A 24,585-nucleotide genomic window follows, 5' to 3' on the forward strand; every position below is an offset into this window, starting at 1 on the left:
AAAGCAAACAAACACCTCTCTGATCTTGGCTGCAGCAACTTCTTACTCAACATGTCTCCAGAGGCAAGGGAAACAAAAGCAAAAATGAACTACTGGGACCTCATGAAAATAAAAAGCTTCTGCACAGTGAAGGAAACAATCAGCAAAACTAAAAGGCAACCGACGGAATGGGAGAAGATATGTGCAAATGACATATCAGAAAACAGGTTAGTATCTAAAATCTGTAAAGAACTTCTCAAACTCAACACCCAAAAACAAATAATCCAGTGAAGAAATGGGCAAAAGACATGAATAGACACTTCTCCAAAGAAGACATCCAGATGGCTACCAGACCCATGAAAAAATGTTCAACATCACTCTTCATCAGGGAAATACAAATCAAAACCACAATGAGATACCACCTCACACCTAATGTCAGAACGGCTAACATTAAAAACTCAGGCAACAACAGATGTTGGTGAGGATGCAGAGAAAGAGGATCTCTTTTGCCCTGCTGGTGGGAATGAAAACTGGGTCAGCCACTCTGGAAAACAGTATGGAGGTTCCTCAAAAAACTAAAAATAGAACTACCCTACGACCCAGCAATTGCACTACTAGGTATTTACCCAAGGGATACAGGTATGCTGTTTTGAAAGGGCACACGCACCCCAATGTTTATAGCAGCGCTATCAACAATAGCTGAAGTATGGAAAGAGCCCAAATGTCCATCAATGTATATATGTGTGTGTGTGTGTGTGTGTGTGTGTGTGTGTATAGATAGATAGATAGATAGATAGATAGATAGATACAGTGGAATATTACTCAGCAATCAAAAAGAAAGAAATCTTGCCATTTGCAACTATGTGGATGGAACCAGAGGGTATTATGCTAAGCGAAATTAGTCAGAGAAAAACAAATATCATATGACTTCACTCATATGAGGACTTTAAGACACAGAACAGATGAACACAAGGGAAGGCAAGCAAAAATAATATAAAAACATGGAAGGGGACAAAACATAAAAGACTCTTAAATACAGAGAACAGAGGGTTACTGGAAGGGTTGTGGAAGGTGGGATAGGCTAAATGGGTAAGGGAAAATAAGGAATCTAGTCCTGAAATCATTGTTGCACTATATGCTAACTAACTTGGATGTAAATTACACAATAAATATATTTTAAAAAAAGAAAAAAATGCTCTAAAAATCAAGCTGACAAAAGAATAATGGAAAACAAATGGTTTCCATTATGGTTTATTAACCATAAGGTAAAAACCATAAAGCTAAAACAATAAAGCTAAAAAATAAGAGGTAAGGGAATAGATGAGAGGGGAGAAAGGATAGGCTAGACTTTGTTGAATATGCATCTTTTTGTAGATCTGATGTTGGAACCAGGTGAATATGTTACATAATTATAAAATAATATTGTAATTATTATTCCTAAAAGACAATTCCTAAAAGAAATAGAAGTAAAATAAATTAAATAAACCTGTGTATCTGGTGAGTGGCAAAACTATGCAGAGAAGAACTATTCCAAGCAACTTTAACTCTGTAATTTGACTGAACATTTCCAGTGGGATCTATTCGAAGGACAAAAAAGGGCAGCAAACAAATCTTAAATTGTTTTCAGTAATTATATTGTTGGCTCTGGTATTGTAACTGTGATTCTGAGGCTGTGGTAGGTATATTGTGTGATGAATTGAGTGAATATTTATCTTGTTATCATTGAGAACTAAGATTTTTCGGTACAGCTAAAGGGAGATACACATGTAAGATTAATAAGGTTAAGTGAAAAAAAAAAACACAAAAAGAATCTTTAGACCTGAATTTGAATAAAACGTATCAGTATAAACTCATGATGAATTTTATCTTAAACTTTCCCCCCAGTTCTGCCCATTGAAAAGGCCTTTAGAAACAATGATTACGCCAATAGAAATTAGCACCCATAAGTGTTCAGATTATGGTTCAAAAAATAATTTTTTACCCAAAGAACTATGGCTTTTTGGGAGAAATGGCTGATCCCAGGTCTGGCTCAGAAAATGTGCAATATGAACCTTAAATAGCCTTTTATACTAGAAATCAAGGAAGCTGCAAAGACTATGAAGTTCATGTAAAAATCAAGGAGTCAACCTGAACAAATCCCCTCAGGGGCAAAAAATAGGATACTTTGGGCATCAGTAGGGATAATGGCAATGAATTCAAACACACCAAATATACTTAAATATGTGAGTTCACAATAGTACTCAAAAAGAAAAGAGGGGCACCTGGGGTGGCTCAGTCATTTAAGTGTCTGACTTCAGCTCAGGTCATGATGTCATGGTTCATGAGTTCTAGCCCTGCATCAGGCTCTATGCTGACCACTCAGGCCTGGAGCCTGCTTCAGATTCTGTGTCTACCTCTCTCTGTGCCCCTCCCCTGCTCATGCTCGCTCGCTCACTCACTCTCTCTCTCTCTCTCTCTCAAATAAATAAGCATCAAAAACATTTTTTTTAAAAAAAGAAAAGAAATTATGAAAAATCTTTGAAGTATGCTAGTGGAGAACTATTACTTTGAAAACTTGTAAATAAAGGGAAAGAATCAAACATTGGTCATTCCTTGCTTATATAATATGAACCTCAGGCTAACCAAACAATCCATTAAGGGAAGTTTCCATTTATGGAGGTATACTGGCTAATAAATAAAGAAGAATGATGGGTGGGTGGCACCCACCATAGAATAGTAAAATATAATTTTACTATTGTGCAACCCCTGTTGGCTTATGAATCTAGGAAATGGTTGTCAGTGGCTGACAATATTCCCAACTGAGAGACAATTATATATTATATACCCCCTGATGGAAGTACACAGTACCACACTTGGAAGTTGTATTGGAAAAAAAAATCTAACCTGAATCTGATCAAGCCTGTTGACCTAGCCACTGATTTATATGAAATTGAGAGAAAGAGAAACAAACATGCTATAGGAATGCAATCAGTAAAATCTAGGCATGAGAAACTGACGTAAGATAAATACCCTTGCAACAGAAAAAAATGCAAGGAAATAATCTTGAGAAACATAACAACTGATTGCAATGTGTGTAATTATTTGGGTACTGATTCAGACAACAAAATTGAAATAATTAAGAGGCAACTGGGGAAATATGAATACATTGATTGGAAATTTGATAAAAAATTGATAATACTAAGAGATTATTATGATGATGATTTTAAGGTATGACAATTATATTGAAGGCATTTTTAAGAGGGTACTTATCTTTTAAAGGTTCATAGTAAAATACTTAGTTGAGAGATAAAAATATGATGGAGGTATATTTCTATTTCCTGGTCAAATGGCCATTTCCTTCTTTCTAAAAAATGTTTTAAGCAATATTTTCTTCAGTGAATGTTGAATGACCTGTTACCATTTTTTTAATTTGTGTGTTGAAGTCTAAATATACATTAAAAGACCTTGGATTCCAAAGAAAGTTTGTTTCCAGCTCTTCTTGAAATAATCATGTTAGCCAGAGAAACTCCGCATAGTATAGCTGTCATGAGCCTGAGAAAAATTTATACTGAACATCATATGTAAAATCCTTACTGCCTCAAAACCCAGAATTTTCCCTGTAATAATGATAGTTCAAAGGGATTGGGAAATCATTTTTATTTTCCCTGATTGGACTTACCTGTCTCCCATTTTCATGTAAACTTCCTTTCCTGCATATTTTCATTGGCCCAATAAGCCCAGTGAATATATCTTTAGTGGGATCCACAGCAGAGTAATACATCTTAGATAGACAGACAGGGTCTTTGTAAGTGGGTCCCACTTCTTTGGGCACAGTCCATTCATAGGTAAATGTTTGTTGAGGTGCCACATGGGAGGCTGAAGGAGGCACACCTGTGAGAAGTGTCACAATGGAGAGGTTAAGTATGCTTTCTAATGTGGTCATTTGAGCCACAAAGTAGACTGGGTTTAGTCTAAGACAACCCACTTCTCAGTTCATTATTATGAATTAGAATGAAATCCTCCTTGAATGGAGTCCCACTTGTGCTCCTGTGCCAGGTCACGGATGGGTGTGATTTCCTTCAGGAAGCCTCCTCTTAACCAGTCTACGATTGGTGCCTCTACGGTCTGAATGTTTGTGTCCTCCCAGAATTCACATATTGCAACCCTAACACCCCATGTGATAGTGTTAGAAGGTGGTACCTTTGGAGGGTGATCAAGGTAATCCTAAATGGGATTAGTGCCCTTATAATAGAGATCCCACATAGCTCCCTAATCCCTGCCACCTTGTGAAAATACAATGAGAAGTCTGAGACCCAGAAAAGGGTCTTCATCCAACCATGCTGGCTCCCTGATCTTGGATTTTCAGCATCCCAAAATGTGAAAGATAAATTTCTGTTGTGTATAAGCCTTTCAGTCTGTGGTATTTAGTTATAGCAGCCTGAAGAGACTAGGAGAGCCCCTGAGAATGTCCCCAGCACATTTAATGTTAGATTGTGGGTATTTCCCTGCCCCCATCCCAGCACCCAATGGAACTTAACCTTCCTGAAAGGCAAGCATTGTCTCTATATTTCTATTGGCTAGAGCAACACCTGAAAATAGGAGGTAATCCATATATTTTCTATTGAATGATACTGAACTGAAAATAATTTCAGAACTGAAAGGAAACTGCAGATGATCCGGTTCAAATCTCCTGATTGTATACTTGGGGAAAGTGAGGCCAGAAAGACTTAATAACTTGCCCACAGTCGTACTGCAAGTGGTGACAAAGGCACTAGTCTTCTTCGGCCAGCTCTGACATATACAAATACCAAAATATGTGCATAAAATGGAATATTTTGTGTTATTAAAATGATATCAACATGCTTATGATGCTAAAGAAACAAGTTCAGTACAAAATTACAATGATAAGTATATTTATATAACTGTGATCTCAACCACATTTAAAATATATAGGTACCCAGATGAAAGAGTAGAGGAACTATACAAGAATATAATACGGTTGTCTGTAGAACTATAGATAACATTGTTGGCTGTATCTTTTTATATTTTTCAAATATTCAAGTATTCATCTAATCTTATAATTGCAAGAACATTTTCAAATTTAAAAATCACCCAAGGAGTACTTCAGAAATGTATAACTGATGTAATCCTAATTAGTTACTAACAGCACTGTTAAAAATCATCCAATTAAGGCAGAACAAAATTCCATAAACCAATTGGAAATGGAAGGAGAAGAGGTTAACTTGCTTCCTGCCATGATGCCTAAACATGATACATGAGCAGCTTCCTTGGAAGATCCTGCCTTCAGTTTTTGCAGGACAGTTTTCCCTGGTGACCAGCACAGTGGGTTATTAAATATTGTTTGGTTACAGAATGTTGTACTCACTTCCACTTGAGGGGTTGTGATGTGAGGCATAGTAGGAGCCCTCGTTGTCCTTACTGACTCTCACCCCAATGGGCTCAATACTGAGGGGATATGTTCCTTTGTTATGGAAAGTGACTCTGATCGTGTCTCCCACCTCTGCCCAAATGACAGGACCTAGGGACAAAGAGAACATTATTACCCACCCTTGGTATATAACATACAGAGTACATAAGACAGTTGTTTTCTTTGGCTTATCCTCTGGCAGAAACCACTGGAAGCAACATTTTATTTGTGGGAAATGGAAAACCTAGTTTTTTAAAACTCCATTATCAATTTGACATGGCAAGGCTCGAAAGAGATGAGAAGGGTTTTTTGATTCGACTTTAGGTTAAGAAAATCTGTTACTGTTTTTATCCAAGTCAGTTCACCGGCTTTATACATCTACAAGAAACTATTCAGTGTGTATCTATACTCTTTTCATCTTCATCTTCGGTTGGCCAGATGGGTGACACTTGTCCCAAGAGTCAGGGGTGTTCTATAAACCTTGATCACCCTAAGAGGGTAAGTTAAATTGTGTTGGATGTGAAGAGTAACACTTTTGTGGATTTTTCTTCACCAAAATTAATATTACCAAATATAGAATAAAAACAGATACATAGTGCATATTTTATGTAACATATAAGATGATATTGAGAGCTTCCCATGTGCTTTTCTGAGTTTTTATGTGTATTAACTCCTTTAATCTTTACAACACTTTTATGAGGTAAGGACTGTTATCATTATTACTGTTTCCATTTTACAGAAAGAAGGCAGAGCAGGCTGAGTACTTTCAAAGGTCACATGGTTAATAGGTGAGGAGTGAGGATAGTCTGAATCTAGACTTTGTATGTTCACCCATTATATTCTGCCTGAAAGCCTGAGCAAGAACAGGTCTCTGGGCTGTGGACAAGGCTCTATGACAGAGGCAGTCTCTTTCATTAATAGCCTGGATTTTATTTCTAAGGAAGTGTACCTTCAGCTAAGAACAGAGGCTAACAGCTTTGTTGTCAATTTAAACCAAGTCATAAATACACAATTCTCCTTACGTCTTGAAGAAAAAAAAAACATCATTATTTGAAGCTAGCATAGTTTTTAACGATGAAGATTTACTATTGGTAATTTACATTGGAAAATTAATTAGCTGCTACATTTAATAGTTGAATGACCTTCCACAACTCTAGTTTATACATAGAAATCATACTGCAGTTCTTGAAGTTTCTATTCTTTCTGAGGTTGGGTAGCCCAGGAGAAGAGTATAATAGTCATCGATACTCTGCCTGGACTCACCCAGGATGCCAAGATGTTCCTCTTCAGGGCCCCTCTTCTTTTGATTTGTGAAGGAGGCATCTGTGTACTCACGATAAACCAGCTTTTTATAAGATCCTCCAATTCTTGTAGGACCTTGTTCAAAAAATACCTCTGAAGCACTGCCAAGAGAAAAAGGGTTTAACAGTGGAGTTGAAAACAAAACAGAAAGCAGGTATTCATATACAATACTAACTGAAGAGAAAAATGATGACCAGCGCTCAGAGGTAATTATTATTCATTATTTATCAAATATCTAAAAAGAAGCAGATGGTACTAGGCACTTCACAGAAGGATGTTCAACTAGAATGGAGAATCATGGTGTAGAGGTTTCACTTTTTCAAGTGAAGGGAAACAATTTTAAGATGGCTCGCGTCAACCCCTGATAGTTATACTATTCTACGATAGTATCTTTTTAAACAAATTATAAAAGGTTTAAAAATACAATAGCTAGCTTATTGCATATGAGCACCCACCAGGTACTTAGGAGCTTTCATTTATTATTTGAAACTCCCATAATAAGGTGGCAAAGTTGGCATTATTCTCCCCAGTTTACAAATGGAGAAATTATATCTCAGAGAGGTGTTTGACTTGCCAAAGTCATCCCATTCATCTCTTCTTCCATTTAACAAATGTAGAGGACATATGCTTTTTTGCCAGGAACCTTGGTATGTGCTGATGGTATAACCATAAGCAAGCTGGACCCATCTCTGTCCACATGGACTTGACAGAGAAGACAGACTGTGAGCCAATCAATGTAATAACATTGATATTAATATCAATATTATTGATTAATTGCATGTGCAATTAACATGCAATAAGCACAGGGTGTTATGGAGCAGTTTGGGGGAAGTGGTAGGAAGAGGCTCCAAAGGCTTTCCAAAGAAAATGATTTTTAAAAACTATCTAGAAGAGAAGTAGAGTTAAAAAGATGAAGTATAGGGGCACCTGGGTGGCTCAGTCTGTTAAGCAACTGACTTGGCTCAGGTCAGGATCTCGCAGTTCAGTTCGAGCCCTGCTGTGCTGACAGCTCAGAGCCTGGAGCCTGCTTCAGATTCTGTGTCTCCCTCTCTCTCTGTGCCCCCCTTTTCTCTCTCTGTCTCTCTTTTCTCAAAAATAATAAATAAACATTTGAAAAAAAGATGAAGTATAGGTGGGGGGGGGAGAATGAGGTGGGTGTTTACAAAGAGGAAATAGCCTATGGGAAGACTCAGAGGAAAGAGTGAATATGTCATGTTTTACAAAATATGACAGGAGCACAGTGTGCAGGGCAGGGCAAAAGAGAGACAATGGGACAGAAGAGAGAGAATGAGGCTTGGAAAGATGCGGGGTGGACAGCAGGACCTTGCTAAAATTTCAGTAGTCCATCCCAGAGCAGTGGGAAAGCTTTGAAATATGTAAACATTTAGGATTAGTGTTTTAAAAGGATCCCTCAGGTGAGGAAAAAATAGACACTTTTTGGAGATGTTTAGGATATAGTGAGATAGTACTTGAGGAGAGGAGGAGGGAGTGGGGAAGTGTGGAGTCAATGACGGTACTCAGGTTTGGGGCTTCACTGATGGATGGATAATTATAGTATTCACAGAGAGGAGGAAATTCAGGTATATGGAGAAAACAATGGTTCAGATGTGGACATGCTGATTTGGAGGGACCTCATCTAAGCAGGGTGTTTTTAAGCAATTAAAAATGCAAATCTGCAATTTACAAGAGCCTTCTGAGCTGGTGATACAGCTCTGGAGTCATTGCCTCTGGATGTCAGTGTAGATTGGGACTTAAATTTCTGCTTCAGGAATCAGAGACCTGGATAGAGCCAGGCCCAGCTATTGACCTGTCATGCATCATTGAGTAAGTTACTTAACCTTTCCAAGTAGATAGGTGGCAAAGAAGGCATCTCTTAGGAAGTGATATTTGAGCAGAGACTTGAAACAGGGATGTGGCATAATTTCATCAACACTTTTGAAAGATCACTTTGGGTGCTTTATGGTGAATGGACAGTAGGAAAGGAAGACTGAGCAGGGAAGAATGGCTGGGAGGTTGCGGAACTCACTAGACACATACAGGAGTAGCTGCTGTACCCCAGGGGATGCTATTAAGAAAGTGAAAAGAAAACCTAATGAATGGGGGAAAATATTTGCAAACAATGTATCTGATAAGAGATTAATATCCAGAATATATAAAGAAGTCATATACTTTAACAACCACCACCAACAACAAAAACAACCCAACTCAACAACAGGAAAAGGACTTGAACAGACTTCTCCAAACACCAGCGACATGAAAAGATACTGAACATCACTAGTCATCAGGAAAATGCAAATCAAAATCACAATAAGATACAGCTCCACACTCAAGAAGATGTCTATTATTTTACAAATGGAAAATAAATATTGGTAAGTAGGTAGAGAAATTGGAACCCTTGTACATTACTGGTAAGCATGTAAAATGGTACAGCCACTGTGGAAAACAGTACGGCTCTTCCTCAAAAAATTAAAAATAGGACTGTCATAGGATTGAGCAATTCCATTCCTAAGTATGTACACAAAACAACTGAAAGCAGGGATGTAAACAATACTTGTACTTTCAATGTTAATAGTTGCATTATTCACAAAAAGTAGAAGCAACCCAAATGTTCATCAACAGATTGATGGATAAATAAAATGTGGTATATGCATACAGTGGAATATTATTCAGCCTTAAAGAGGAATGAGATTTTCATAGATGTTACAACATGGATGAGCCTTAAAAACATGCTAAGTGGAATAAGCCAGACAAAAAGGGACAAATATTGTTATTCCACTTGTAGTAAGTGCCTAGAAGAGGCAAATTCATGGAGACAGAAAGTAGAAGTTATCAGGGATTAGAGAGCTACTGTTTAATGGATACAGACTTTCTATTTAGAAAAATGAGAGTTCTGGAAACAGATAGTGTTGATTGTACAACCTTGTGAATGTACTTAATGCTGCCGGATTGCACAATGTTGTATTTTCATGAAAGAAAAGTAAATAAATTAATTAGTCTAATTATATTCAGTATTTTCTGAGGATTTTGTCGACTATCTGATAACTTTTTTATATCCATTTTTTCGTGGACTCAAAAGTCATATTTCTCAAACTTGGACTCATACCAAACACCTTAGTAAATATTTAGCAGTCTAGTTACTCAGTTTCAGGTACCAATTAAAATGTTAATTGCTGAATCAGTTTTTTATGCTTTCTTTCTTTCTTTCTTTCTTTCTTTCTTTCTTTCTTTCTTTCTTTCTTTTCTTAGGGAGGCATACTTTGAAATAATAGTCCTTCTTCTGAATTACCTTCCAGGTGCTGTTAAATTTTCTTGGGTGAAGGTGTCTATTCCAGAGGGTGCGTAGTTCCAGATGATTTCCTCAGCAGCGATGTAGTAATGCCTGACATGTTTCCCAAGGATACTGTCCTCTGATGAAGGCTTGTTACAGTCTTGTACCTGGAAAAAGGCCTGCAGACCAGCTGAAAATCACATGGAAGGAGACATTGGTTAATGGAGCCAATGTTTCTCCCTCCTACTGCCTTGTAAACACCGCTGATGAAATGACAGATGGAAACTGAAGAAATAGACAGCTAGAAACAATATTAAAAATGATAGTAAACAGTTGTAAATAAATTACTGATGGAAAATTTGAGCAGTAAAACTTCCCCTTATGGCACAGAGAAGAGATATTAAGCACTAGTATTTTTAAAAAAATATTGTACCAATCTTTGTGGGGTTTCACTTGGGATGTCTTTCGATGAGAAACAAAAAAGGACACATTAAAAGACAAGTAATAAAGAGAGACTTTGCCATATTTTAAGGGACGGGGTGGAGTGGAGGAGGGGGAATAGAATGAGCATATATTATTACTGTTCTTGGACAAAACAAAATGGTTATGTACCTGCAGTGCTGGGTCTTCTGAGACCAAGGTGACATTTAATAGTGAGATTATATTTGAAGGTCAGAGTAACATGCTAAAAGACCCAGATTTAAGCTAGTTTCTTCAGGAGATCAATATTACAAACTAGTATTTTTCAAGAACAAGGAATGTTCTTATGTTGAAGAGATGAAGGAGGTATTTAGCAAGTTAAACAAAGGAGTAGCTGGACTCAAAGAACAAAGTTGGTTGTGTTTGATAGAACCAAATTAAAACAAACAAACAAACAAACACTTTTCAGCACAGTATATAAATCTTCTGGTGTTTACAATATTGTGTATTTTACAAAGCGAAGAAGTTGTATATACTTCTCAGTGTATACCTATACTTTTAGGACAGAAGAGTAATTCAGGGCCAGTTATGCTTTTTCTCAAATTAATATATTTTCATATTTCATTATTTTGTAAAATTCTAGTCTTTCAGTTTTTTTTATTATATTATGATGCATACCATCATAAGAATAAAATTAAATTACCAGTTCAAAGTTCAGATTATTCTAAAGATATTTAACTTTTAGATTCTTTTTAAAAAATTTTTATTTACTTTTAGATTCTGATTCCCAGTTATCACCCCATTAGTAGTGTAACAGATACATGACTCTTTTTTTGGCCGAAAGCTCATTTCAGGTAAAGATGCCTTACCTTTCAGGTGGTTGAGATTCTGACAGCTAAGCATCCATTCTCCAGGACTCTGGGCCACCATAAAAGCTTCAAAGAGGGTAGCAGGAAAGAGATTGACTGTATCAATACGGTAGCCCTTATTAGTCAATACTTGGCCGTGGAAGAAAGCTGAGTGCACATCAATTTCATTACCCATGCCAAAAAGATACCATTTTACTTTGTCTTCTGCACACATGGAGAGTCCTGGGAGACTTCCAAAAGTATATCCATTCACAGCTGTAAGTCAAGATCAGAGATTGTGATTAAAAACATTGGTGCCTGGGATGGTAATAGTTATCTCTATAGAAATAGATATCAATTTGGATTGGAAAATACCTGGCACATGTACTGCTATTCCTTCCTCCGTACCTACATCAGACATTGCTAATCAATCATAGCACTCTTATTTTGGACCTGAATCCAGTCTCAGGATTTTTGTCAACACATTAGCAGATGAACACAACAATGAAGATGAAACCTATTTTTTCTCTGTTATAAGCTATACACATTAGCTGTGTAGCTGTGTATTAGTATGTGTATATGGGTATTTGTAAATATAATGTATGCATATATATGTGCATATATACAAAATGTACACACGTAGAGTAAATTTTAGAAAGACTGAAGGTTATTTCATAATCAATCACATATCATGTTGATAGTGGTAATATTAATTTCAATTTTTTCTTTTTGCATGTTAGGACTTTGCTGATTTTCTGCAGTGAACATGAATTCCTTGTGTCATAAGAACACAAGGAAAGCTTTTTTCTTTTTTTAGAGATTATAAGTCAAAATTGGAAGAGATGTGACGGCAAAAAGAAGAAATCCAGGGGAAAGATAGTAAGGACCAGTACAAGAGCCACAAAGACCTAAAAATTCAAAGGCAGAATGGCCCAAGACCCTTTAAAGAAACCTAGGGGGACTTTAATACTCCACTTACAACAATGGATAGATCATCCAGACACAGAATCAATAAAGAAACAAGGGCTCTGGATGGTACATTGGATCAGATGGACTTGACAGATATATTTAGAACTCTGCATCCCAAAGCAAAAGAATATACTTTCTTCTCAAGTGCACATGGAACATTCTCCAAGATAGATCACATAATGGGTCACAAAACAGCCCTTCATAAGTATACAAGAATTGAGATCATACCATGCACACTTTCAGACCACAATGCTATGAAGCTTGAAATCAACCACAGGAAAAAGTCTGGAAAACCTCCAAAAGCACGGAGGTTAAAGAACATCCTACTAAAGAATAAATGGGTCAACCAGGCAATTAGAGAAGAAATTTTAAAAATATATGGATACAAATGAAAATGAAAATACAACAATCCAAATGCTTTGGGATGCAGCAAAGGCAGTCCTGGGAGGAAAATACATTGCAATCCAGACCTATCTTAAGAAACAAGAAAAATCTCAAATACAAAATCTAACAGCACACCTAAAGGAAACAGAAGCAGAGCAGCAAAGACACCCCAAATCCAGCAGAATAAGAGAAATAATAAATATCAGGGCAGAAACAAATATAGAATCTAAAAAAACAGTAGAGAAGATCAATGAAACCAAGAGTTGGTTTTTCGAAAAAATAACAAAATTGATAAACCTCTAGCCAGGCTTCTCAAAAAGAGAAGGGGGAGGACCCAAAGAGATAAAATCATGAATGAAAATGGAATTATTACAACCAATCCCTCAGAAATACAAGCAATTATCAGGGAATGCTATGAAAAATTATATGCCAAAATGTTGGGGAAGATGGTGGTGTAGGAGGATGCTGGGCTCACGGCGTCCTGCGGATCACTTAGATTCCACCCACACCTGCCTAAATAACCCAGAAAACTGCCAGAAGACTAGCAGAATGGATTCTCCAGAGCCAAGCGTAGATGAGAGGCTCACGGAACAGAGTAGGAAGGGTGGAGAGGCAGTGTGTTCTACACGGACTGCTGGGAAGGAGCCGGGGTGGATGGGCAGCCCGCTGGCAAAGCAGAGCCCCCGAGTCTCCCTTGCAAAAGCAGAGGGGCCGGACAGAGTGTGTTCTGACAGCAAGCGGGACTTAACATCTGGAAGGTTATAAGTTAACAGCTCTGCTCAGAGAATGGGAGGGCTGGAGGACAACGGGAGGGAGAGTTGTTGAGCCCCGGACGACAGAGCTCAGTTTGGCGGGGAACAAAGGTGCTCACCAGCGCCATCTCCCTCGCCCATCCCCCAGCCAAAATCCCGAAGGGAACCAGTTCCTGCCAGGGAACTTGCTTGCTCCACGCAAACACCCAACACTGTGCTTCTGCGGATCCATCCCTCCGGCGGGTCTGACTCCCTCCCGGTGCCGCAGGGCCCCTCCCGAAGCAGACCTCTGAAGGAAAAGCGAGATGAGCCTGCCCCTCCCGCCCCTGTGCACCTTGCCCTTCCACCCCAGCTAATACGCCAGATCCCCAGCACCACAAGCCTGGCAGTGTGCAAGTAGCCCAGATGGGCCACACTACCCCACAGTGAATCCCGCCCCTAGGAGAGGGGAAGAGAAGGCACACACCAGTCTGACTGTGGCCCCAGCGGTGGGCTGGGGGCAGACATCAGGTCTGACTGTGGCCCCGCCCACCAACGCAAGTTATTCAAGACAGCACAGGGGAAGTGCCCAGCAGTCCCGCACCACTCCAGGGACTATCCAAAATGACAAAACGGAAGAATTCCCCTCAAAAGAAACTCCAGGAAATAGCGACAGCTAACGAACTGATCAAAAATGATTTAAACAATATAACAGAAAGTGAATTTAGAATAATAGTCATAAAATTAATTGCTGGGCTTGAAAACAGTATAGAGGACAGCAGAGAATCTCTTGCTACAGAGATCAAGGGACTAAGGAACAGCCAGGAGGAGATAAAAAATGCTATTAATGAGTTGTAAAATAAAATGGAGACTACCACAGCTTGGATTGAAGAGGCGGAGGAGAGAATAGGTGAACTAGAAGATAAAATTATGGAAAAAGAAGAAGCTGAGAAAAAGAGATAAAAAAATCCAGGAGTATGAGGAGAAAATTAGAGAACTAAGTGATGCACTAAAGAGAAATAATCTATGTATGATTGCTTTTCCAGAGGAGGAAGAGAGAGGGGAAAGGTGCTAAAGGTGTACTTGAAGAAATCATAGCTGAGAACTTTCCTGATCTCGGGAAGGAAAAAGGCACTGAAATCCAAGAGGCACAGAGAACTCCCTTCAGATGTAACTTGAATCAATCTTCTGATGACATACCATAGTGAAACTGGCAAAATACAAAGATAAAGAGAAAATTCTGAAAGCAGCTAGGGATAAATGTGCTCTAACATATAAAGGGAGACCAATAAGACTCGTGGCAAATCTCACTACTGAAAGTTGGCAGGCCAGAAAGGAATGGCAGGAAGTCTTCAACGTAATGAACAGAAAAAATATGCAGCCTAGAATCCTTTATCCAGCAAATCTGTCATTTAGAATAGAAGGAGAGATAAAGGTCTTCCCAAACAAAAACTGAAGGAATTCATCACCACTAAACCAGCCCTATAAGAGATCCTAAGGGGGATCCTGTGAGACAAAGTACTAGAGACATCGCTACAAGCATGAAACCTACAGACATCACAATGACTCTAAACCCATATCTTTCTATAATAACACTGAATGTAAATGGACTAAATGCGCCAACCAAAAGACACAGGGTATCAGAATGGATAAAAAAACAAGACCCATCTATTTGCTGTCTACAAGAGACTCATTTTAGACCTGAGGACACTTTCAGATTGAAAGTGAGGGGATGGAGAACTATTTATCATGCTACTGGAAGTCAAAAGAAAGCTGGAGTAGCCATACTTATATCAGACAAACTAGACTTTAAATTAAAGGCTGTAACAAGAGATGAAGAAGGACATTATATAATAGTTACAGGGTCTATCCATCAGGAAGAGCTAACAATTATAAATCTCTATGCGCCGAATACCAGAGCCCCCAAATATATAAAACAATTACTCATAAACATAAGCAACCTTATTGATAAGAATGTGGTAATTGCTGGGGACTTTAACACCCCACTTACAGAAATGGATAGATCATCTAGACACATGGTCAATAAAGAAACAAGGGCCCTGAATGAGACACTGGATCAGATGGACTTGACAGATATATTTAGAACTCTGCATCCCAAAGCAACAGAATATACTTTCTTCTTGAGTGCACATGGAACATTCTCCAAGATAGATCACATAATGGGTCACAAAACAGCCCTTCATAAGTTTACAAGAATTGAAATTATACCATGCATACTTTCAGACCACAATGCTATGAAGCTTGAAATCAACCACAGGAAAAAGTCTGGAAAACCTCCAAAAGCATGGAGGTTAAAGAACACCCTACTAACGAATGAGTGGGTCAACCAGGCAATTAGAGAAGAAATCAAAAAATATATGGAAACATACAAAAATGAAAATACAACAATCCAAATGCTTTGGGATGCAGCAAAGGCAGTCCTGAGAGGAAAACACATTGCAATCCAGGCCTATCTCAAGAAACAAGAAAAATCCCAAATACAAAATCTAACAGCACACCTAAAGGAAATAGAAGCAGAACAGCAAAGACATCCCAAACCCAGCAGAAGAGAAATAATAAAGATCAGAGCAGAAACAAACAATATAGAATCTAAAAAGCTGTAGAGCAGATCAATGAAACCAAGAGTTGGTTTTTTGAAAAAATAACAAAATTTATAAACCTCTAGCCAGGCTTCTCAAAAGAAAAGGGAGATGATCCAAATAGATAAAATCATGAATGAAAATGGAATTATTACAACCAATCCCTCAGAAATAACAAGCAATTGTCAGGGAATAACATTAAAAATTATATGCCAACAAATTGGACAACCTGGAAGAAATGGACAAATTCCTAAGCACCCACACACTTCCAAAACTCAAACAGGAAGAAAAAGAAAATTTGAACAGACCCATAACCAGCAAAGAAATTGAATCAGTTATCAAAAATCTCTCTACAAATAAGAGTCCAGGACCAGATGGTTTCCCAGGGGAATTTTACCAGACATTTAAAGCAGAGATAATACCTATCCTCCAGCTGTTCCAAAAAATAGAAAGAGAAGGAAAACTTCCAGACTCATTCTATGAAGCCAGCATTACTTTGATTCCCAAACCAGACAGAGACCCAGCAGAAGAAGAGAACTACAGACCAATATCCCTGATGAATATGGATGCAAAAATTCTCAATAAGACTAGCAAATTGAATTCAACAGCATATAAAAAGAATTATTCACCATGATTGAGTGGGATTCATTCCTGGGCTGCCGGGCTGGTTTAATATTTGCAAATCCATCAATGTGATACATCACATTAATAAAAGGAAAGATAAGAACCATATGATCCTGTCAATCGATGCAGAAAAAGCATTTGACAAAATTCAGCATTCTTTCTTAATAAAGACCCTTGAGAAAGTCGGGATAGAAGGAACATACTTAAACATCATAAAAGCCATTTATGAAAAGTCCATAGCTAATATCATCCTCAATGGGGAAAAACTGAGAGCTTTCCCCCTGAGATCAGGAACACAACAGGGATGTCCACTCTCACCACTGTTGTTTAACATAGTGTTGGAAGTGCTAGCATCAGCAATCCGACAACAAAAGGAAATCAAAGGCATCAAAATTGGTAAAGATGAAGTCAAGCTTTCACTTTTTGCATGATATTCCATGTAGATGACATGGAAAACACGATAGACTCCACCAAAAGTCTGCTAGAACTGATACATGAATCAGCAAAGTCGCAGGATATAAAATCAATGTGCAGAAATCAGTTGCATTCTTATACACTAATAACGGAGCAACAGAAAGATAAATAAAGAAACTGATCCCATTCACAACTGCACCAAGAAGCATAAAATACCTAGCAATAAACCTAACCAAAGATGTAAAAGATCTGTATGCTGAAAACTATAGAAAGCTTATGAAGGAAAGTGAAGAAGATACAAAGAAATGGAACAACATTCCGTGCTCATGGGTTGGAAGAATAAATATTGTTGAAATGTCAATACTACCCAAAGCTATCTACACATTCAATGCAATCCCAATCAAAATTGCACCAGCATTCTTCTTGAAGCTAGAACAAGCAATCCTAAAATTCATATGGAACCACAAAAGTCCCCGAATAGCCAAAGTAATTTTGAAGAAGAAGACCAAAGCAGAAGGCATCACAATCCCAGACTTTAGCCTCTACTACAAAGCTGCAATCATCAAGACAGCATGGTATTGGCACAAAAACAGACACATAGACCAATGGAATAGAGACTCCAGAATTGGACCCACAAAAGTATGGCCAACTAGTCTTTGACAAAGCAGGAAAGAATATCCAATGGAAAAAAGACAGTCTCTTTAACAAATGGTGCTGGGAGAACTGGACAGCAACATGCAGAAGACCATTCACCATTCACAAAAACAAACTCAAAATGGATAAAGGACCTGAATGTGAGACAGAAAACCATCAAAACCCTAGAGGAGAAAGCAGGAAAAAAACCCTCTGACATCAGCCGCAGCAATTTCTTACTTGACACATCCCCAAAGGCAAGGGAATTAAAAGCAAAAGTGAACTATTGGGACCTCATGAAGATAAAAAGCTTCTGCACAGCAAAGGAAACCATCAACAAAACTAAAAGGCAACCAACGGAATGGGGAAAGATATTTGCAAATGACATATTAAACAAAGGGTTAGTATCCAAAATCTATGAACAACTCACCAAACTCCATACCCCAAAAAACAAATAATCCAGTGAAGAAATGGACAGAAGACATGAATAGACACTTCTCTAAAGAAGACATCCAGGTGGCCAACAGGCACATGAAAAGATGCTTAATGTCACTCCTCATCAGGGAAATACAAACCAAAACCACACTGAGATATCACCTCACACCGGTCAGAGTGGCTAAAATGAACAAATCAGGAGACTATAGATGCTGGAGAGGATGTGGAGAAATGGGAACCTTCTTGCACTGTTGGTGGGAATGCAGACTGGTGCAGCCACTCTGGAAAACAGTGTGGAGGTTCCTCAAAAAATTAAGAATAGATCTACCCTATGACCCAACAACAGCACTTCTAGGAATTTACCCAAGGGATACAGGAGTGCTGATGCATAGGACCACTTGTACCCCCAATGTTTATAGCAGCACTCTCAACAATAGCCAAATTATGGAAAGAGCCTAAATGTCCATCAACTGATGAATGGATAAAGAAACTGTGGTTTGTATATACAATGGAATACTACATGGCAATGAGAAAGAATGAAATATGGCCCTTTGTAGCAACGTGGATGGAACGGAGAGTGTGATGCTAAGTGAAATAAGCCATACAGAGAAAGACAGATACCATATGTTTTCACTCTTATGTTGATACTGAGAAACTTAACAGAAGACCATGGGGGAGGGGAAGGGGGAAAAAAGTTACAGAGAGGGAAGGAGGCAAACCATCAGAGACCCTTAAAAACTGAGAATAAACTGAGGGTTGATGGGGGGGTAGGAGGGAGGGGAAAGTGGGTGATGGGCATTGAGGAGGGCACCTGTTGGGATGAGCACTGGGTGTTGTATGGAAACCAATTTGACAATAAATTTCATATAAAAAAATAAAAATAAAATAAAGAAACCTAGGATCACTATTCAAACTGGGTGGTCCTAGAGATAAGATAGAAATTGGTTCTGGGAAGCACCATGAATGTATGTGATACAACAGAGGTACAACCAGACCTATCCAGACTAGACCTTGAGTAACTTTTTCTAAAATCTATTTTGTTAGTGCATAACAAAGGCAGGATTGAAGTATAGAAAGAGGACCTTCCAGCCAGAAATAAACAAAAGTTGGTGGGGGGGAATCTGTACTTTGTTAATTAGTTTGTTTTTCTGCTTTGGTAGTTATTTTTGTATTCTCCATTTCTGAGTAAAGGTAATTTTGAAGAAGCTGAATACAAACCAACAAAAAGCCATACTTATTGGTCTAGCTGGTGTTAAGAGATTTAATTTCTTATGCAAATTCTGAGTGATAGATAACCTTACTAAGCTCATTATTTTGAGTCTGAGAATTAAGGAGGAGCCTAGGCAGTAAAGAAAGCATTTCTAGAAGAAATAAAGTGAATTAAAAGATAGAAAAAAATGATGCAGAGGGACAATGTATATATAAAAGAAATACCTTTTAGAACTGTAGTTTGAGCTATTTTAAGTATAGTTCAATGCTTTATGATATAAAGATAATTTTCAGCATTTAGTTTAATAATTTTAGGCGGCCTCAAATAAATTTTAGAATGAGTTTAATAAACAAACATATAAATATAACATACGTATACATTGAACCAAAATTGATGATATTTTCTCCTTATTAGTTTGGGAACAATTTGGTGTATCCAGTTTTACCTGGCACAGAGTTTTGATTTGATCTGTTTAGCTAAATATGAAGTTGCAGGTTTAATATGCTTTCTTATCAGGGCCAGAGATTAGAAACATACTACTTATTCATGTGAAAGAATAGATCTAGCAGACTTAATGGATCAAGAAAAATAAGATTAAGTTAACACGCTTTCTGTAATCTTACAATACATCCTGTTACTCTCTTGGAAATCTTCGTTATCTTCCTCAACTTTCTCTGGTTCAGAGCAGTAGGTTTTAATGTTGTCATATAGGTACCAGCTGAGATTTTCATCCACCACAGAAAACATCAGCACAAATTCTTGGTCAATATTTTTTTCTTTTTCTTGATCCAGAGAATCTGAAGTGAAAATTACTATTTTAGTAGAAGTTACTCTTTAGCATGTATTTTTAGCAGGTGATTTATAGCTTTAAAATTTTACTTTTCTAATACACCCCCAATCTGGATTTGTCACTTCTGTTTTACAGATGGAAACACCAGGAAACTTTATGTTCAGTATCCTGAGCTTACAGATACTCATATATCTGGATGCCCATTGACCACGTAACTATTCAATGCTTTTTTGGCAAATGAGAAGGTTGGAATTCAAAGTTGTGTGTATATCTTCTGGTGCATACATCCACAAACTAAGACAGTAAGTCTTTGAAGGTAACTCATTCTGTTCAAGTGAGAATTAGCTTTCAAGCTCTTTTTTTTTTTTTTTTTTTTAAGTAGGCTTCAAGCCCAACGTGTGGCTTGAACTCATGACTGTGAGATCAAGACCTGAGCTGATGCTTAACTGACTGAGACATTCAGATGCCCCTGGATTTCAAGCTCTTGAGCTGCATTGTCTTTTTCATGATGCTGGAAATAGTTATGTGATATTATATTTACCAACGCAATGCAGGTAACTACAGATCTAACACCATGGAGTGCCACTAAGGGAGTCACTTCTGGTAAAGTCACACATCTCTTCAACACCACTGTTGGAAACTGGGTACAGCAAACCTGTCTTCCAGGAGAGCATGTTTCTTGCAGCGTAGTAATGGGTGTGAATACTTGTTCCATTTATTTCTTCTTCTTCTCCTACCCTGTTGTTTTCCCCTTTTTATCTACATTCACTCCTTCTCAACCTTACCTACTCAGTTATAACACAGAAGATTTGACTTCTATGTTAAAAAACAAACTCCTCTGTCTCTTGCCTGTTGGTCATACAATGTGAGCAACAATGAAAAAATTTACCTTTTTTACAGAATATTAAAGGTCCGATGAGTCCTGAGGCGATATCTTTTGGAGCATCAATGTGGGAATGGTAAATCCTGGTCACACAATTGCTATCTTCCTCACCAGGACTTTGCTCTTCGGTGGCGTTCATTACATATGTGTACTGCTCACCAGGAGGCACTTTGTCATCTGCTTTGTGAAAATCTGTGGTGTTATCAGGATAGATGGCCCCTAAGAAGCAATACACAGTGAAGTTACAAAGTGAATGTATTTGAACTTAAAAGAGAGAATAGATGATTCATTAATTTATTTGGCAAACGTGTATTCAACTTGTAGTATGTGCCCCTTTGGGAATGTAGTGATGTCCTATTTGAACACACAAGTGTGAGAGGCTAATGACTAGGGGGTCTGGAAGCTTCACCAAAAATTTGGTTGTTATTTTTTAACTTACTGAATACTTACTGAATCTTAAGGGAGTAGTAATAGAGCATAGTGACTTCTGGTTTGCAGTGTAAAGAACCACTTTTGCTCTGGGGTCATGGTATGGAAGTATGAACAAAATGGCTACTCTCTCTTATCATTTGAGACATCTTATAGGATGTCAAATTTCCGCCCATGAACTAACTATGGATTTTTAAAAATTCTGTACTTTTACTTTTGGAAATTTCCAAAAATACGTAAATGTTGAGGAAATAATATGATGAACTTCCATTTACCCATCAACCAAGCTTTAATAATGATAAACTCAAGACCAATCCTGTTTCATCTACACTCCCACCCACTCTTAACCCCATCACCATCGAATTAATTGTAAAGCAAATCCCAGGCATCATATCATTTCACTAATAAATACCTGAATATATACCTCTAAAGGATAAGAACTGTTTTTTCCTTTAACATGAAGACAATATAACTACCATGCCTTAAAAATGATTAATACCCTACCATGCCATGAATTTGTAAAAAAGAAATAAGATGGCAGTCAGCCTCTAAGCTATGAATGTAACTGTTTGTTTCAGAAAAACAAATAAAAATATATGGTCAAAACATTCACCTTCTAAAGCAAAGCCTCTGTAAAAAAGAAAACTAATAATTTTAAAGCTCTAATTTTATCTTAATTTCCAAACTTAATCCTTGTAATTTCAAATTAACATGGTCTCCGCATTTTTGCTTATGATAATGCCTGGCATTCATTGAGCTATTACCATGTACATCATTGTCCCTATTTTATATATGAGGAAACTGAAGCGCAGAGAATTTAAGTAACTTAGCTGAGGTCATTATTCAGCCAGTGAAAGACAAGGCTGCACTTGAAGCTTTGTCTATTACTTTCAAAGTCCTCGCTCTTATCCATAACAAAACCCCACCTCTTTTTATCATTATCATCAACAAGTACTAAAAATGATATCACAGACACCAAACCTATTCTTTGTTCTTCCTATACCATCTTTAAGGTTTCTAAGTCCTACATTCAAATGACCTTTCTGTTAATTGTATCTCAGATGCGACTCTGGGGTCATCCAGCCATGTGTACCATTTGACTGATGCAAGAGACTACTCAGACTGCCTTAGGTAGGACAGAGTTAATCCAGAGTTAGGATGGTACGTGACAATGACCACAGTATGGTCACATGTAGGAACTTTAGAGTTAAGACAACCCCTATCTTGAGTCCTGTTTCTTCCCTCTGGATGTTTGCCTTTTCTAGGCCTTCATGCACGTTGCCTAGTCCTCATTCTCTTTGGCTGGCGAGTTGCCAGGCACTGGTAGGGAAGTCCCAGCTCTTGCTGCCTCTCACTGTATAGTTTACCCAAGAGTTCTTTCACACAAGCAAGTGCAACCAAGGGAAACACAGCATAGTAACACACTTACACATCTTCTCCAGGAGGGGAGGCCATAATCTTAGATGTTAAAAGAAACAAAACAAAAAAAGTGCTCCTACTGAAAATTGCGAGGAAATTCCAGCTAGAATATGAGCTGAACTTACCCTCATGTTCCTTATGGTAAGTTACTCCATGTGGATGGAAAGTGTAGGGCCTAGAGGCAAAGTTTTTTAGGTGAACATAAACGTTATCTCCAGTTTCAGCTTTGATAACAGGGCCTAAAAACCCCAGCCAGACAGGTTTTTCTATAATTGTGCTAAAAGTTCTGTCTGTGTACTGAACATAAAGGGCCTTCTTATACAACCTTCCAATTCTATCTGGGCCATTTTGAAGATAGATATCTGAATGTTCCCTGCAAAAGAAAAGAAGACAACTCTATCAGAAGCCATCATTTCTGGGGATAACTTATAACATCTCATGTAATTAAAGAGAAATTAATGACCATATCACATCAAATGTTTGCCTGTTATTGTAGGGGTGCTTCCAAAAATGAAGAGGTGAGCTGGCACTTACCCTCCTATTTTAAGTATGTGAGGCGTCCCGCATCAGGTGTGACAGCAGCGAATCGTGTGTGAAGCCACCATTAAAATCTGGTGTATCTCACCAGACTATTTTTCTACAGGATTTTTATGTTACAATACAGAAACATTATGAAGTGGAATACAAAGTGAAAGTAAAATGTTAGGGTAAAGCAGTTAAGACCTTACTCATCTATTACTCTTTCAGCTACTGGAAGAAAATGAGTTTATAAGCAGTGAGTCCGGATATTTGAGACTTCAGAGTGTGTATATATTTTGTCTTCCTAAATACATAAAATTAATGATGCTATACTAATCCTACATTTTTTATTTCCTTTAGCAGCACTAAATCAAGATCAGAATTGATGTGTGCAGTGTATGTGGGTTTTAAAATTACCTTTGGATGCAAATTACCCTTATGTTCTTTTAATCCCTTGCTACCGAAAATGTTTGACTAGTGAATGTTTATATTCTGCTTTGTGGCTGATTAATAGTTGCTCGAAACTTTTCTAAAAATGTTAGCAAAGTAAATTGTAGTGCGGGGCGGGGGTGGGGGGAAAAAGGAAGAAAAGAAAAGGGAAGAAAGAAAGTGGGTTCGGTGATCACACTTTTAAAGTGATTCTTAGGCTGTCCTTAACAGAAGGCTCTAAGTAGCTCATTGGGATCTGTTGGTGAGTAACAACATCTACCCATTTAGGAGGACTCACCGAAAACCTGGACTTCGGCAAGCCCCTCCACAAATGGGATCTCCTCCGATAGAATAAAAACTGCTAACACTCAGGCTGATGACCTTGGGGGTTGTGCTTCTTCGTGTGAGTGTGTGTGCTGTGGACTTTCACCTCAGGGATCTTTGATGCCTCACCATTTCTTCTTAATTCCTGTGGAGCCGGCTGATCTGACTGAAGAATAAACTTTGTGTCCTCAGCTGTAAGCTCCTCGGAAAGAGTGAGAAATACTTCTCCTTCTTTTCTTCAAGACGAGAGGAGGGCTTGTCTGGAAGCTCTGAACTTCCCTTGCTGCAAAGTTTAAAGGCCCAGTTTTTCAAAACTCTAGAGCTGTAGCCCAATATTTCCTAAGTTTTGATGTGCGTAGGAATCTACTGAGGCCCTTGAGGAAATGCAAGCTCCTGAGCCTCAGCCCCATTTATTCTGATTGCTTGCTTCTGGGGCAGGCCCAGACATTCATAGTTTCTAACAAACACCCAGCTGTGTTCTATTGCAGGCAGGCAGCTCTGGGCTCATGGGTAACCTGAGGGGGAGGCTCCGAAGTGAAGGAAAAGAGAGCTGCCTAATCCCAGAGGC

At 38.1% G+C, this 24,585-nt stretch overlaps 1 protein-coding gene across 1 annotated transcript in view; it reads right to left on the reverse strand.

Annotated features, from left to right (window-relative positions):
- Positions 1-24,585, reverse strand: part of LOC115523589 (ceruloplasmin) — a 60,579-nt gene that overhangs the window by 29,824 nt on the left and 6,170 nt on the right. Inside the window, 8 exon segments of the mRNA XM_030329729.1 lie at positions 3,638-3,849; positions 5,345-5,497; positions 6,650-6,789; positions 9,975-10,146; positions 11,246-11,500; positions 19,848-20,021; positions 20,904-21,116; positions 22,871-23,118. Coding sequence (XP_030185589.1) covers positions 3,638-3,849; positions 5,345-5,497; positions 6,650-6,789; positions 9,975-10,146; positions 11,246-11,500; positions 19,848-20,021; positions 20,904-21,116; positions 22,871-23,118 — 1,567 coding nt within the window.

This window comes from Lynx canadensis, chromosome C2 (assembly GCF_007474595.2).
Source record: "Lynx canadensis isolate LIC74 chromosome C2, mLynCan4.pri.v2, whole genome shotgun sequence".
Taxonomy (NCBI): Eukaryota; Metazoa; Chordata; class Mammalia; order Carnivora; family Felidae; genus Lynx; species Lynx canadensis.